At 37.0% G+C, this 17,642-nt stretch overlaps 1 protein-coding gene across 1 annotated transcript in view; it reads left to right on the plus strand.

Moving 5' to 3' along the window:
* The window catches only part of pcxa (pyruvate carboxylase a), a 128,786-nt gene that overhangs the window by 31,022 nt on the left and 80,122 nt on the right, over nt 1-17,642 (plus strand). The window contains exon 10 of the mRNA XM_047805687.1: nt 17,055-17,217. Within this exon, the coding sequence (XP_047661643.1) occupies nt 17,055-17,217 (163 nt within the window). The remainder of the gene's footprint in view (nt 1-17,054; nt 17,218-17,642) is intronic.

Genomic DNA, 17,642 nt, shown 5'->3' on the forward strand with positions numbered 1-17,642 from the left:
AAACTGAAACAGCTAGGCAAACATTATCTTTGCTAGCAAAACATAACAATGTATGACAAGCTAGTTGACTAAGTGCATTAGTACAAAGTAAAAGAAACAACCAAAAGTACTTAAAACTGGGAACCTTTGTGTTCCATCTGCACTTCACTTTTTTTTCTCTCTATAGTGCAGGAGAGGCATATTTATGCTACATTTAGATTAGTGGAGCTTTTGTGTTGCATCACTGTGAAATGTAGTATTTTTAAATGTAAAACATAAAAGAATACAGTGAGAAAAATCCTGTTTTACAATTAAACGTTGACACTTTGGTCAAACTAAGATGGCAATGTACTTTCTATTAATAAACTATTTTTTAAAATAATTTTTCACAATGTTTGTTTTCCTCTAATTTATCATGCCACTGTAACTCACATTTTATATTGTACCTGTAGAATACTAGCGCTTTTATTTTTTTATTCATGTACAGATTATACGTTCCATTTCAACAATTTTCCCAGCCTGATATCATACAGATTCTAATTAATAAAATTTGTTTTTTAAAGCAACTATTTGGTAGCTTGTGTCTAGCTAGCCTGTTTGCTAACAATTTACCTCAAGGTACCTCACCTACAGGCTAGTTAGACTGTTTGCTAGAGATTCCAAATGAAGGCCAACATGCAGTAACTGTAGCTGTAGCTTATCAGCTCTAATTTTTTAATTTAATGTTTAATTGATCAAAAGTCATGTTAATGTTTGAAACTAGTAGGAAACGGAATTGCTACAGTAACTAGCAAATATCAGAAAACTAGATTAACAGATCTGCTGCAAGGTCTCCCGTATCAATAGATCTGCTGATCTTATCACAGCTATGATTATCAGAAAAAGGAAGCAATTACCTGGTAGATAGGAATGTCTAATTTCTTTTTGGCTAGTTATACTAGAAAATAAAAATATTACCTCAGGTATAATGCTGGTTTAAATAGAAGTGTGGGGGTGGGGCAGGGATGTTGAAGGGTAAATCCTGAGACGTATACACACCCTGAGGTGTATTTGTATGCTGATGGCCTCCTCTTCCTCTCACTGTGGCAGTTACCGAGTCTGTGATATGACCTTCATTTGGTTACAATAATTAAGAACAATTACCCTCGGCCACTCTGTCACATTCTGCCAGTGGAGCAGTAATGGTTGATGCCATCTGCCCAGAAAATTCCCATCATGTGTTCACAATAACTAATTTTACTGCCTCCACCTGTTTAAGCATGCCAGGTTCAACATCTCTCTCCGATCGCGTCGCTCCAGCTGCTCCCTATTGCTCCATCATTCGGCACATTTACATATGCGTGACTGCTGTATTCATCTTGCACCGACGCTGATGAGAGCTGCCTGGATAGTGTTTGAATGTGTAATTTCGGATGTTCTATTAGTCACAAATCCAGCCTGGCATTTACAACATAACATCCCCTCGCTCATAAAAGAGGAGGGTAAAATGATAGATTACATTAGCAAGTGAATGTTAAGATACAGGTACATGTTTGTTATACCTCTCAAGTGCATCCAGGTGTTTCCTAATTTTTTTCATTAAAAAATTGGAGACTGCGTTGGATAGTACTTGATAGTTTGAAGTGAAGACGAGTATCAAAAATATCTTAAAGCTTAGTTTTATCCTAAAAAAATTTCTTTTTAACTCCCATGGCAGTTATCTGGGGCGAAATCACAAATCCGATGCTAAACAAGAGACTTTAAAGTTTATAGGAAAATAACATGGTGGTGTGATGTAGACATACACATGTACCATAACCGCCCAGAAGATTATTTTCCTGTATATTTCTTGTACCACAACATTTTTTTTTCCCCAGTTCTTTTTTTTTTTTTCTTCTTTTCTCTCTGTATATAATTTTGTATTATGGAACTAATCTCTGCTCACATGGTCTGCTTCAGGCTGGATAAGGAATAAAAACCAACTCGATTGTTTTTCAAATTACAATTTTAAGGGTTTTTCTTTAAGAAAAACATGTCAGCCATCTGTTTATGAAAATAAACAGATTCAGATACATATTACATATCAGTGCTCTTCCATTTAAATATTTAGTGCATTTACAGTTGCTGAATTTCATCTACTCTTCGTAAAATTAACAATTTAACACGTGTGGGTTAAAGAGAGCCAAACGTGATTATGCAAATAATAAAAATAAAACCTTTTTAAAATGCTTGTAGTATGTACTAGAGACCTTCAGATATTTTGCAAACAGAAAACGTTTTACAACCATTTAGTCAAGTGGAATTGTGCAACCAAGAATTCCTGAGGAACTATTAGGGCAGCTTAATTTTTAAATTTCTCCCTGACAAAGTCGTCAAATGTTCACTGACGATGACCCGAGCAAAAAGCTGAGCACCAAAGATGGTGTAAATGTTTCCAAGTGGTTTTACCCACATCAGTCCTATGGAGTCCATGGGAATTCTTTTTAAATGTGTACCATTTTTATATACTGTAGTTTTTAAATTTGGAAAACAAGTACCATTTAAACAAAGCCAGGTAACTAAATGGTCATGTAACTTCTGAGGTTTTTATCCTGATTAAATAAAGGAAATTAACCATCTATTAAACTAGCCAACCAACTATCTAACTAACAATTTACCACTTGTCCAGCTATATACATGATCAAAACCGCCAAATGTTTTATGGCCTCCAACCCAATTTGAAGGACTTTTTCATAGTTAAAGCAAAAACTGAGATGAGATCACTGGTGTGTCTCCTCTATTAAAAACAAAAAACAAACAAACCTTTGTTCAGTTTGATATGTTGTCAACTAATAAGTTGATATAATAGTTCAAGTTTCTCTTAGCCTTTATTTTTCCTAGAAACTTTTCTATTCTACTATTAAATCAGAGACACACCACTGCGACTTACTAAATGGATCGTCCTCTTTAATTGGTTAGACATTGTGTTAGGATTGACTTATTCAGTTGAATCTATTCCAAGTCAGGTGTATATGAACATTATAAAATAAATTTGATTATTATATCATTAGACTGGATAAATATAACTAATGTCTTTTTTTATTACTAATCAATCCAGTCTAGTTATGCTTTACTTTATTACACAACAAGCTCCAGGAAGTGATCTTGATTTGTTCTGTCCTGTGAGTAGTCCTTGGGGTGGGGGTGTGGAGGGAGACAAAAAACGAAGCAGCAGAATCGGTTTGAGGTAGAGGGGATTTAATGTGTATTTCATCCTGTTTTTAGTAACACTAACATGCGATGTTGTGTTTATTCCCTGACTGACTACTAATTTAATTTTCTCCCAGCCGCCCTACTTTTCTATTCCGCCAGCCTGCTATTTCCAGTATTATAGCCATCAATCACGTATCAAGAAAAAAGTGTTGTAATATAGCAGATAGGTTGAGAGTGTGTCCGGCACGGCTGCTTATTATGAATGATCTGACACTTCTCTTTGTATTTCAGAGACAAAAACAGAGTGTTGGGAATTGTTGGGTTTGCATCAATTTGTGTTCACTGATGTGTTTCTTTATATGCAAAGCAAGCAGGCACTTGGCAGCTGGCAACTTGTCCTTCCCTTAGCTGGCTAAGTGACACTGAGAAAATATGAGCTGGATAACAAAGTTCATCAGCAGCAAGTACAGTAAATAAAACGAGGACTAGACAGCAGAAACTTGGGACTTGCAGACGCATGACTGCAGTACCGGGCTTCTTAACGTCTCTCGCAGTGTAACCAGCTTGGTTCTTGTCTTGGAGTTTTGAGCGCTAGCTATGTGAGGCTGTCATTTTAATCCACAGGTTTTTGATCCAACAGGCTTTTTAAAAAAATATATATTATTTAAAGACTTTTTTTCTTTCTGCGTGGTTGGTGTGCTGCATAGGCAATTTCCTGTCTTTTAAGCACCTTGATGTACTGACTGAATGTTGTTCCATGTTTTTTTATGGATCAGTTATGGTTTCACTGTGACATTTAACTTCCATTTTAGTATTCATTTAAAAATCCATTCATGTTTCTTTTATTGGCTATTAGTGCAAACAATTCACGGACCATACTGATGAATGAAAATGCTTCACACTGTAGTGGTGCCTTATGGTGTTTTGCAGAGCAGAATTTGATTGTTTTTGTATTTTAAGCTCAGTCCAGTGTGTTCTGCTTATACCCAGAAATTTGTCAACGTACAACAATATTTCATGTATTTATTCAGGCCAGAAAATAAAATTATTTTTTTCTTGTCTATGTTCAGCATAATGTGTGGTTAATATGAAGCTCAAATGAAATTAGACACTCAGGGATTTAAGATTTTAATTTTTTTTATGTAGTTACTAACATGGAGTGTAATGTTACGAACACAGTCGGCAGAGTCCTGACTTATTTTAAATCAGAGCTGTTGCAATATAATAATTCATTTGTCCATTGACAGTGAATGAAAAGGTCAGATTTCCATTCTGATAGCAGACTGGAACGCCAGTGTACTGGTAAAAAGAAAATGTTCACGAGCAACATATTGGATGTTTCTTACCCGTTTTATTAACATTTAATCAGGACAGTTTATAAGGCAAAATAGTTTTTCCCTTACCAGATTTTCGCTTTTATTTCCGTTTAAGTATAAACATTTCAACCAAAAAATGTAGCTTGTCACATTAGGAAAGTGAAAAGTCTTGACACTAGCGACTCTTAGACTAAATATTGCACAATCTTCTTTGTTACACAATGGATTTTATTATGCAGGTACTACAGGAATGATAACGTTTTAGAACTAGCATGTTTAATATTAAAAATCTCACTTATCCTACAGCCAGAGCTACTATAAATAATATTTATAAAATATATAAAACTAATCGGTTCCTTCTTCGTGGTTGAATTTGCCACACTGTGGAAAAGTACTTGAACACACTTAAACCCAAGACATCCAAGCAGAACCAAAAACACAAGGCAAATATCAACTCAACATATCAGTGATTGTATTATACCTAATATTTGTAGCAAATGATAATCCAGGTCTTAATTTTTTTTCTTTGTTTTCTTTGAGAGAAAAATGTCATTAGCGTCATTCCACCAGTATGAGTGGAAGGGAAGTCAAAGGAAGGGAAAATGGTTAAATCTTGTATTAAAAATGTCAGAAATGAAAACTGATTCTCACTTAATTCCTTTTTAACTTCCCACCTGTTTAAGGCTCGTCAACCTGCAGTGTTGAACACGCGTTAGAAAGCAGCGGTGTACCAGAACGCACGTTGACACTTTATTGTCATTACTATTTCAAAAACTTTTCCGGAAGATGCATCTAGTAAACATCGAGTGAGTTTCTATTTTCTAAAATCATAATCCGAATCTGCTCCCAGACTGTGTGTAGACATGGACCTGAGATAATCCATTTGCTTCAAATCATGCAACACCTTGATCTTGCATAGCAGTGGAGCGATAAAGCAATGACGACGCACCTTTTCTAAAAAATAAATAAATAAAGATAATCGGGGTAAAATCATCTATACTGAGCCGGGAGATTTAATAGCATCCGTTTAAAGCGGCAGATTTCAGAAATGGGTGTCTGATAGCTGCATCTGTGCTTTTTATTCTCTGTAATATTTGCCAGTCAATTTAAACATTGTTGATTTAGAAACAAAAACGTAAGAGCCAGATAAAATTGGATAATGTTCCTAATTCATTAAAGCTCCCATTTATCTGTTTATTCTGCATAATCATTGAAGATCAAAACATGTGGCTTTGCTAACTAACAGTGACAGGGTCTGTTTAAAAAGCTCCCTTCTCAGCCTTGTGAGGAACAGCAATGAATAATGTGTAGCCTAAAAAAATTTGGCTTGAAAAAGTGGAGTTGGCAAAAGCGTCAGTCATAATTTATGTGCAATTTGTGAAACTTATAAGAGAACAAGGAGGACTTACTTTTTCCCCCCCAAACATCATCTTGCATTTAAGATACTTAAAAAAAAAAAAAAAAAAAAAAGGCAACAGTGAATGTGGTACTGGAATGTTTCTGATTGTAGAATTAATTGTACTTGATATTAAAAAAAAAAAAAACACTTTTAGAGGAGTTTTAAAGATGGCACATTGAGCTGTCTCTCCTCTTCTCAATACAAGAGGTCATAGATGCTAATGGCTGGCTCGTGTCACCCTGATTGACGGGGAAACTGAACACTCTTCAGTCCCTCCAACTTCAAGAGCACGACCAATTTTGCACTGTCTTTTGGCCATAAATTATTTCAATCCATGGGCCAAAGACTTGAGACACAAACAACCTGCTTTGTAGTGTGTGTGTGTGTGTGTGCATCCATGTAAATATATCCAATACACAATTGTGTATTTATAATCACACCCTCCAGTGTCACCCAAATGAGAATGAGGTTCACTTTACAGTCTGGTTCCTCTCAAGGTTTCTTCCTCTTCCATCTAAGGGAGTTTTTCCTCATCTCCATCACCTCAGGCTTGTTCATTGGGGATAAATACATACAAAACGCATTTAAATATAAATCTAATATTAATATCCTAAATTGTAAGGTTAATCTTTGTGTAGTACAAAAAAATTAATATTGTTTCTTATGGCATGTAAAGCTGCTTTGATACTATGTCCATTTGTTAAAAGTGCCAAACAAATTAATTGAATATATACAGTATCTGTGTGTGTGTGTGTGTGTATATATATATAATGTTATTACGTGTATGTTAAGTATGTGTGTCTCTGTCTGTTTTGTGAATACTGGGGTTCAAATCACCTGTAATAGCAAACGTCCTTGTTTCCATTGTGTGTATTTTGTAGCCAGGTGCTATACATACATCTTCAGACTCTGTATTGATCGTAAGGAAGTCATGCTGCTGTTAAGCACAAATGGTATAGCCTCTAACGCAAGCAGATTTTAGGTCCGGGTGATTTGCAGATGATAAATTTGTCTTTTGTAGCTGCTGTGGACGATGAATTTCAGTCGTCTTTAACCTGCCGTGCCACTGTTGCAGTACCTCTGACGGTGTGATTCGTTCAGGGAGTCGTATGCGAAGTCTAGTTTCAAAGAAGGTTGATTTAAAGCTTATCTTAGAGATGAGACTTATTTATTTATTTATTTATTTATTTATTTATTTTGCTTATTCCCCATGGCCTCATAGTGTATGTGTGGATTTAATTTATTTTCTATACTTTAAAAAAAAAAAGAAGTGTTTTTTGTTTCCCCAAGCCATCTCCATTCGTGTTTGTTTTCAGTGCTGGCTTGTGGGTGGGCTCTCTCAGGTGCCCTTGGTAATGGGGTTGTAATTACTCAGAGTTGCCGCTAAATTGCGAGTGCTCGTTTGTACCGGGCTGCTTGTTGTCGGGGAAAGATTAGACAAGGACATTAAGATGGGAGACTGATATGAAGGTGGGAGACGGAGAGCAAGGCTAAGAAAGATGAATGAGACAGATGGCTGGACACTCTTCCAATCTTACGGGGCACGAGTGAGGCATTAGCGTGTCAAACCTGTTCACGCTGGAACATTGATTCTTTTTTGAAAGAGAGCCCAGAAATTTTGGAGCCAATAGCAGATTTTATATGAAATGAAAATTGGGGTGAAGGAATATCAGGTTTGTAAGTAATGAATAGATTTTCAAGTGAAGGTCAGCGAGTTAATAAGGAAGATTTATAGGAGTTTTACTATCTGTACCTGTTGTGATGGGGTTAAATTCTTCCTTGTCCATCTGTGTTATGGCTGTGTTAAGACACTATTCTCTTATCTGATCAGAGTTCACATTGCCTGTTTGTATACTGAGAAAAACAAAGTGTCTCTGACATTACACACAACCACAGCTTCCTGATTTGGATTATTGGAAAACCTTCATCCGTCCAGTTTTGGTGAGTCTGTAGCCCACTAACTTCAGAGTTCAGTTCTTGGCAGACAGGAATGGAAACATCACCGTAGTCTCCTGCTGTTGTAGTCCACCTCTCTTAATGTTTAACGTGTTGTGGATTCTGAGATGCTTTTCTGCTCAGCATGGTTGAAAAGAGTGGTTTTTTGACTTGGTTTAGCCTTCCTGCCAGCTCAAACCAGTCTACTTTTATCAAGGAGGCATGGTGACTGCTGATCCTCTGTTTTTTGACTTTTATGGCAAAAACAAAGCGGTGTAAAACTCAAGGAAAAAAGTCTTGGTCAGTGAGGCCCAAATAACCATAATTATTTTTTCCCCTGTTTTTAGGTTTGATGTGAACAGTAACTGAATCCCGGTATCTGCATTGAGCTGCTGACAGCATGATTGGCTGATTGATTATTTTCACACCAAAAACAAAACTCTTGAGAAACTGTGAAAATCACAGGAATTTAGCAGTTTTTTTTTTGGGGGGGGGGGAAATATCCATCTGGCACAAATAGCCATACCACAAACACATTTTCCCCTCCTTCTGATGTTCAATGAGAACATTAACTGAATTTCTTGACCATGAATTTACGCACTGAACTGCTGGTACGTGATTGGATGATTGCATAATAATTGGATGACCTAATATACAGTTGTTGTTTTTTTTTTTTCTTTTTTTCTTTCATGCCATATTGCCCACTTGAGCAGCTTTTTATTACCTCCCTCCTGAGTTGTTTTTGTATGTGCTTGGCCTTGTTAAGCATACATGTTACTCATGGGTCTTGTTTGATACAGCTGCCATTTGTTGGCAGATCAGCTCCAGCGATCAGGAAATAACAGAGCGACACTGCTGTATAAACAAACTGGTCATCTGCTACATGCTCATGGCTAGAGATTAGACACGTGCGCCGATCGTACCAAAGGCCCATGGCGGCAGAAGTGCAGTCGGCTGTATACTGCAGAGCGTGTGGCCGTGTCAGACATCCTGGCCGGTGGGGACCTGATGAGCCTAGACTTGCCATACAAAGCTGTCATTTTTGTATTTTGCATTTGTACAGTATATGGAGACCGATGCTAGTTTTTCATTCTGCCACTGCGTATGCCTCGGTCTCTGCAATTAAAACGGAATAGAAAATCAGAGTGCATAAATTACGAGACACACACTCCCTGGACCTCCACCTCTATCTGTGTGCACCAATGTTGCTGCACAAACCTTTGAGATTTGCAATGCTCTTTTGTTTTGCTGTCATCTATTTCACAGCCCTTCTTTTATAGCAACCTCATTCTCATCCTTCTCTGTCTTCGAAGTTTGCTTTTGCGCCTAACTTCAGAAGTGATCTGGAAATGAAAACGCTAAGGGACAGCAAGTTAGCTGTGTGTGTGTGTTGTCTGCAAAAGCATGATTTGCATACACAGCAAGCTTAAGGTATGTCTAACCAGGAGCACCGCTGCATAAATTAACACCTACGTAAGGCTGCTGTGGAGAATACAGAGAGACATGATCTGTTTTCCCTGGAGATTGGTGTGTAAATTTTTTGCTCTGCACGAATCCCAGCATGCCCAAATCATACAGACTTTTTTTCTTTTCTTTTTTTTTTTCTCCTTCCTTTTCCTCGACAGTATTTGGTCACCTCTGTTCTTTCCCATGCTATATATCCTGCACATTAGTATGCACCTGAAAAAAAAGTGTTACCATACTCTGTATTCGTCACTAACGTACAAGAATTTTTCATTTATTTTACATGGTGTTTTGGTTCCAGAGCTACACCCCTTATCTTAATTAGAGAGCTGCAGAGGGATGGGGACAGCAGTAATACCATGGTTATCAGCAGGACAAAATTGAAAATATTCCCATGGTGACAGCGGTAATAGGGATATGCTTTGTGTTACTCCCATGGGAATGATGATAAAATGGATTTTAACATGGCAGTAATGAAAGGACTCGTGTTTAACAAATAAAAATCAATATCTTTGAAACGCAAGAATTGGCTTCATGCAGAGTTTTTTTCTTTTTTTTTTTTTTTCTTTTTTCTGTGCCAAGCAGTGAAGCAAATTTTCAAGCAAGCCTACAGTTCTCCTTTTAATTTAATTCACAAACCCCTTTTCAGTAATGACTGACTGAGACGATAAAATTTCGTGTCCCTCCGTTCATTTGTCAGAAAAGACTTAACTTTTGAGGTATGATAAGAATTTACATCACATTAAATCTGATTGAGGCGGTTTGAGTCATTTTGGAGGACTTGTTATGGGTGTAAATAGAATGTGTTGTAATGTGTGGCTTAAAGGGGGAAAAAAAAAAGGTGCCGGATAATTTAAACGTGAACGGAGAATGTTAAGCATCTGCATTTTATATGCAGCAAAAAAATTGCATAATTTTTTGTTTTTCTGTGAAGTTTCACTGCAAAGTACTGTATATGTGCATGTATGACCTGTGACTTTCTCCAAAATGTAAGTATTTTGTCTGCTACACTTTATTATTGCAGGCCTTCATTTATCAGCCTTTTCCCACCTCAAATGATTATAATGTACTGAATAAAAAGGCAACTCGACCCAAAGAACCATCTGTATCACACAATGAAGCTACATGATTCTTTTTGATTTTTATTAGTTGTGTAAAAATGTACAACATGCATTGAAAAGCTCACTGATTGATTGTAAAAAGTGGTTATTTTTGTTTCTGTAGCAGTTACTTATCCGTCTTCTCATCAGCGAGACTTTTCCATCAGCCGAAGCGGTACACACTGCTTGTTTTTTATTGCTTTTTTTGTTTGCACTATTCTGTGTAAACTCTACTGTAGAGGCACGTGTGTATGTGTGTGAATCCCTGGAGTTTCTGAAATACACAAACCAGCCCATCTGGCACCAAATTCCATGCTTTGGTAAAAAAAAAAAAATTTTTTTCCTCTAGTTTTTGTTATGCATAGTAACTCAAGCTCTTGAACTGAATCTGTGATCTGTATTGCGCTGCTTCTCTGTGATTGGTCACTGTATAATGGCACTAATGTGCAGTAATGTATTCCTTATAAACGTGGCCACTTTACAAATAGCTGTTTACAACGTGTTTCTGCTTGAAGGCAGAGAGTTTGTTTCCACAGATGTGTCCCATTGGTGCCGTGTGTCTGACTTGTTGTCGGTCTGTGTGTGCGTATGTGAGAATTTCAGAAGTAAATCTATCCATCTCTATCCGAAATGGTGCTTGGTAACGTGATTTATTGATAAAACATCAAAAGGAAGCAACGGAGTTGTTCTTGCTTTCACAGTTTATCTGTTTAAGATGTTTCCTACTTTTCTTTTTCTTTAACCTGCCAGGCATGAACGAACACACACACTTTTATAGCACATCCTTGTAGTTTGTTATTCATTTAGCAGAGTAGGAGGGCTGAAGTTGTATGCAATTGTTAAACTTTGCCTGGAAGCTGTTCTTCTGTTCTGAATTCTTTTTTTTTTTTTTATCATTCTTCTGTCTTGTGAGAGCTACCTGTAATCAGAAGGTAAACAGCTCGAAGTGTTTTGCGTCCCTCCTCCAGCGTATTGCTAACAGAATTATTGTTTTGGTTTTTATGAAGGAATAGGGTGAACTAGGGCGACGTGGGACAAGTTTTGCAATTTTTACTTCTCTGATATATATTTTTTTTTCTTTCTGTCATCAATCCAATATTACAGAACAACACATCAGGGCTTTGTCAAATCCCACACGATGACGTCTAATTATATCTGAAAGAAAACCGTAGATGCGACCCTCCCAGAGGATGTGACCAACCATTGAGTTTTCTTTTATTCATGTATTACATTTATTTATAAAATATTTAATCTGCCTGTTAAATTCAAGACAAGATTTTATTCCCCAACCTACATGCAGATACCACATTTGTATCTGGTTTTTATTAAATTTCTAACTCTTAATCTAATTTTATATTCCTCTGTTTACTACAAAACCCATTTCTTCTTTTTTTTTTTTTTTTTTTTTTTTTTTTTAATGTTTGGCAATGTTTAGTCTTTGTTTCATTTGAGCCATTAAATTTACCACAAGAACTATTCTATAGTGCAAAAATCGAGAATAAAATTTTAAATATTAAATGTATAACTAATCAGTGTATTAAGGTTTAGAAAAAAATAGTTTTCATATCTGCTGTATGTCTAGCTGCTTTAGGGTCCCTAATGACTATACAGAATTTACATTTAATATTATAAGGTATTTTATATGAATAAATATAAATATTTAGGAAGTCTTACCCGATATGTTAATAATAGTTTGTGTAATACGCTCTTGAATTGTTAATCGAAGATACATAAAATGGTTACAGGGTGCCAAAAAAACTGCCTCGGCTCTAAAATATTATATATAAAAAAAATTCAGTCGTGTTTTCTTTCATTGTTGTCTTGGAGATGAATGATGTGCTTGTGATTTTGTTTTACTTTCTGTGCTTTACTGCCTGATTGTTTTCACCGGTTTCGTGTTTATATATTTATAGTATGACGTGTTCTATCCTCATCATGTTTTATCAGTGTCTTGATTATTCTATACCACCCAGGTTGTCTGTTTTATCCGTATTATGAACTTGTCAATACATGATATCTGGCTTTGTGTGTGTAGGTGAGCAGAAGATAGCTGTTTTACTTTCTCTGCTTTGTCATGGCAGCAACAATCTTGGCTTTATAGATGTCTATAACAGACTTCAAAACTGATAGATAGATACTTCCTTGTTTCCTTCCACCTTTCCATGCTTTCTTCCTTCCTTCCACTCACCAACATTTGCAATAAGGCTTACAATAAATTCTCATAAATCTAAAACTAATACATGTTAATTTTAATTTGTAAAAAGTCTGTCTGTGCAAATACTGAGTTGCGGTGTGTTGTGTACGTTGTGTAGAATGGTTCAGGACAGTAAAGGATGTTAGCATTGACTTTTGATGTCACCATCATGACCTCAAAACAATTTCCATTCATGCTCATGGGAGAGATGTTTAATTGTATTAATCGTTTTCTAGGATTCTGTTGGGGACATTTTTTCCAAGAATCTAACAATTTGAGGTGTGGAAATGTCCAGCTCATCAGATTGAGTGCGGTACAGAAGATGCGTTGTGCTGCTGCTGCTTGTTGGTGTTGGTTGGGTGTGGTGCTGCTTCGTGCTTGTTGGTGTTGGTTGGGTGTGGTGCTGCTTCGTGCTTGTTGGTGTTGGTTGGGTGTGGTGCTGCTTCGTGCTTGTTGGTGTTGGTTGGGTGTGGTGCTGCTTCGTGCTTGTTGGTGTTGGTTGGGTGTGGTGCTGCTTCGTGCTTGTTGGTGGTGGTGGTTGGGTGTGGTGGTGGTGGTGGTTGGGTGTGGCGCTGCTTCGTGCTTGGTGGTGGTGGTTGGGTGTGGCGCTGCTTCGTGCTTGGTGGTGGTGGTGGTTGGGTGTGGTGGTGGTGGTTGGGTGTGGCGCTGCTTCGTGCTTGGTGGTGGTGGTGGTGGTTGGGTGTGGCGCTGCTTGGTGTGGTGGTGGTGGTGGTTGGGTGTGGCGCTGCTTGGGGTGGTGGTGGTGGTGGTTGGTGCTGGTGTTACTTGGGGTGGTGGTGGTGGTGGTTGGTGCTGGTGTTACTTGTTACTAATCAAGCAGTCTTTTAGTTTGTCTATCTGTATGTTCATTATTTCAAGATATGATCTTTTCTTTCTTTGTACATCTGTGTCTCACTTGTCTCTCTTGGGTCCTCTGGTTTTCTTCACCAGGTAAAGGAGCTGTTGAGTGTGAGATTGAGGCTTGCAGACTGGTATAATAGGTAGCCGTCGGAGCATGACTGCATCCCTTCCCTGTAGCACTCGCTCTGCTGGAGTGAATGTTGCCAGGTTTTCAGAATTATTTTTTCTTAGAATTAGAGGATGTGTAGATGGAATAAGGCATATACAGGTTTACAGTAATTTGTGATTTTTCCTTTGTAACTCTCCTTTCCTTAGAAAACCCTATCCCATGGTGCGGTCATCCATGGCTGAGAGTCAAGGGAGTGATTCATGTTGCAGCGATGCCAGACAATTTTTCCCATGTCCATTACTGTAAAACGAAGCCACCTTAAGTACTCATGTATGCGTATGAGCAGCATTTTTATAAAATATGTTGTTGGCTTTAAATTGGCTGTCTTGAAGGAATCAGAAGTTGATGACAATTCTCTTCAGCTGGTAGCTGTTGTGTGATTGTTGAGGAGAACAGGCTGGTGGGAGGGAATTGGTTCAAAATACCTAGAATACTGATTAAGCTTAAAGTGCCATGAATATTTCAGGATACTGACAGTATCCTGAGAATTTTTAATTACTTCTGTCAATCATAAAATGATGGTAGAATGATTGCTGTGACTTCATATTGTGTTCAGTGGGATCTCATTAGAAGGAAAAAGAAAGTCTATCATAAGACTGAGCATGCTATTCCAAGCTGATTAAATTGGTTATTACAGTGCAATTACAGCTAAAAGCCAATATTATTCCACAATTTGTCATATTTCTATATCATTAAGTATTATTATTTTTTTTTTAGATATTAAATTTTTTTTTAATTTACCATATGATGCAAAACATTCAAAACTTGACATTGATCCTTTTGTAGTTTTGGGAGCACTTATTTTTCAGTGGCATTATAGCGCTACGTACATCATGGCTTTTCCAGTTACTTTTTCATCGTAGCATGACCTTTATCGATCGCGTACATCCGCTCCACGGTTTGTTACATGAAAATGCCATAGTAAATTAACACTGGACTTTATTCTCTGACAGATCTGATTAGTGTTTTATATGTAAATAAAATCGGATAAATTTCAGTAACGGTATGATACAGGGTGTACCGTTGGCCCTAGGTTGTAAATTATATAGTCTACAGTTTATGTAAGTGACTTGAGTGAACTGACATTTTTTCCTTTCTTCTTTTCCTAGCAATACAAGGAAATGTTTTAGGATGTTAAGGATTGGTGAAAATCAGTCCTATGCTATAGCTCTGACTGATAATGAGGTTTAAAGAATATGATGTGTATATATAAAATCTGTACAAATCAAAGATTAAAAAATCTGGAGAAGTCTAAGCATTAAGAAGTGAGTATGATTGTCATTATTTAAAATTAGTAGCCGTATTTCTGGGTTGTTCTTTCCTGCTAAAATGTAGCCGTCTCGCAGAAGGTAATTTTAAGACTTCTCATGTGTCGAATTAATAGCCCCTTCTGCTCCGACTGACAGGGCAGTTAATTTGGATTACAGTTTTGGTTTTTCAAGAGTTTGTGCAATTTTAAAAGCTTAAGCTTTTAAAATCTATCTTAGTTTGAGTATTAATTGTATATTTGTATGATTTGTTACTAAAATTCCATAAATATATAAATAAGAGACTCCATAAATTCATAATTGTACTGAATTGTCATTAATTGTAATTACTCTTATGCTGATTCACAGACACACACTTAAAATGTCACCTGTTTAAGTTGCCTCAGTGTTTTCAGCTACTTTTTGTTACTATATTCTAGTGTATATAACTGCACTTTATTTTTATTTTTTATAAAAGTGTAGCTTCACTGCTTCAAAATGCGAGTAGGTTGAAATGTTATCTTTTCAAAGTATGTTACACATCACTGGAACTATGGGAAGTCAAGGCTACTGGAAACTCTGTGGTTGTGGGGCAGAATCTCAAAAATGTCATTAGAGATTGTGTATTTTACTCCACCAAGTCTGAGCAAGTGTTACAGGTCAGAAAAGGAAGTGGTAATTTGTATTTGTCTGTTTTTGGTGGCTGAAGGCTACAGCTGAAGGCTAACTAACTTACCATCACTTCAGAATGATTGCTATGACTTTAGCTTACTATCAGTACCTTTTAATATACATTATATACTTGGCAGATGTTGAAAAGCTTGGATTACTTTTGTGTCAAACACAATAGACTGTAGATGTTCATTTTAGATATTTTTCATCAGTTTGTTCATCTGCCAATTTCCACCAATTACCTAGCCTCCATATTGCACCACTAGGAGAGTTGAAAGCTACCCGTTTCCTCTGAGATTAAATGAACTATGATGCTGATGAATGAATAAATAAATCAGTAACTGTGCACCCAATATGATTTTTTTTTTTTTTTTTAATTTGTAATTATTTGACATAAATGTCATCTGACCGCTTACTCCATCTACATGTAAGGAGGGGGAAAAAAAAACCCAGCTACGATTCCGGTGCATTTGACTATTTTTCCAAAGATTCTTGAACTTTTACTCTTGGCATTTAAAATAAAATCTGTAGTGTCTTTATCTGAGTGACATGATTCTTATCTTAAATATACGTCATCTAGAACATCGGCAGCAGCAACCTGGTCATTCCCAGAAACCAAATGGAGTATGAGGTGTCTGATTTGTGTTTATGGAATATCCTTTGTGCTTTAAGACATTTAAAATCTTTTCGTGGCATTAATTTCAAGGCTCCCTTGGGTTTTGCTACTGTGTGTGTATATATAGCTGCCTACTTCTATTATTACTCTTATTGCTACACACACAGGTAGTTTTTTTTTTTTTTTACTTGGATACTGTCACATACAGTTGTGCTCAAATGTTTGCATACCCTGAATGAAATTGATTGAACATTGCCATGTATTATTCCTTATTTAAGTTTAGTTGTTAGTCATTTAATGATCACATACTGTAGTTGTTTGACTCCTTTTTAAAACCTAATGATAACTGAAGTCACCTAAACAACCCTCATCCACACTTTACATATCATTAAATGTTTGGTCACATTATAAACACACAGGTTGGTGCACAGAGGTTCCACACCTGTGACTCTTTGTAATTGTAATTCGTGTCTGTGCATTAAGTCAGAGAGTTTCTCAGCTCATGAGGTGATGCACTGACTTGGCTGGATACTGCACCATGGGGAAGACAAAAGGAAATAGTATTTTGTTTTGTTTGACGATTGCCCCATTCTGTTATTTCCTTACTTATTAACTTGAGTCCTATAAGATATAAAATACATTTGTTTTACCTTCTCACTCATTTTTTAAAAATGGTACACATCTTGCAAATTCTCCCAAGGTATGCAAACTTTTTAGCACAACTGCCTGACCCCTGAATACAGATAGATCTAGGTTTATCGCAAAACAAATAAGTCAGAGGTGACAGCGGCAGCAGCAAGAAAAAACTCCCTGAACAAGCATGAGGAAGAAACCACATAAAGGAGCCCATCATCTTGTAGGTGATGCTGGATAATGAGATGATCATTCAACTTAACATTTGTTTTTTTTTCTTCCTCTCTGTGTGTGGCAGTGTGGACTTGGTGCATGCTCAGGTGCGAATATGTGAAGGCCGCAGCCTGCCTGAGCTTGGTCTGAAGCAAGATAAAATCAAGATCAATGGCTCAGCCATCCAGTGTCGTGTAACCACTGAGGATCCAGCACGAGGCTTCCAGCCAGACACAGGAAGACTAGAGGTAGGCAAGCAGCAGCTATCTCTCTCTGCAGCCATGTGTTTCAAGAGTATTGGACGTTATCGGATCAAATAAGATCCTTGGTGGTGATTAATAAATCAACTTTTTTTAGCTACACATTCAGAAATCTGGCCATTCTGTAGAATCTGTGTAGAGTGTCCACGTGCATGTATAACATTTTCAAGCTGTGTCCATGCATTTAATGTGGTGAGGAATTATTTTTAGAACACACAACTCCACACTATAAAGAAAAAAAGCATGTAGATCCTCACACACCGAACATCACACACACATACGCACACACAAGCCTTCCCCGTGATGTTGTCCCAAACTATGAAGTATGCAATTGTCTACAATATCTTTCTATCCTGTATCATTAAGGATTTCTCTTCTCTGGAGCTATCAGGAACCTCTTCCTGATTAACAAT

Source organism: Tachysurus fulvidraco, chromosome 21 (genome assembly GCF_022655615.1).
Source record: "Tachysurus fulvidraco isolate hzauxx_2018 chromosome 21, HZAU_PFXX_2.0, whole genome shotgun sequence".
NCBI lineage: Eukaryota > Metazoa > Chordata > Actinopteri > Siluriformes > Bagridae > Tachysurus > Tachysurus fulvidraco.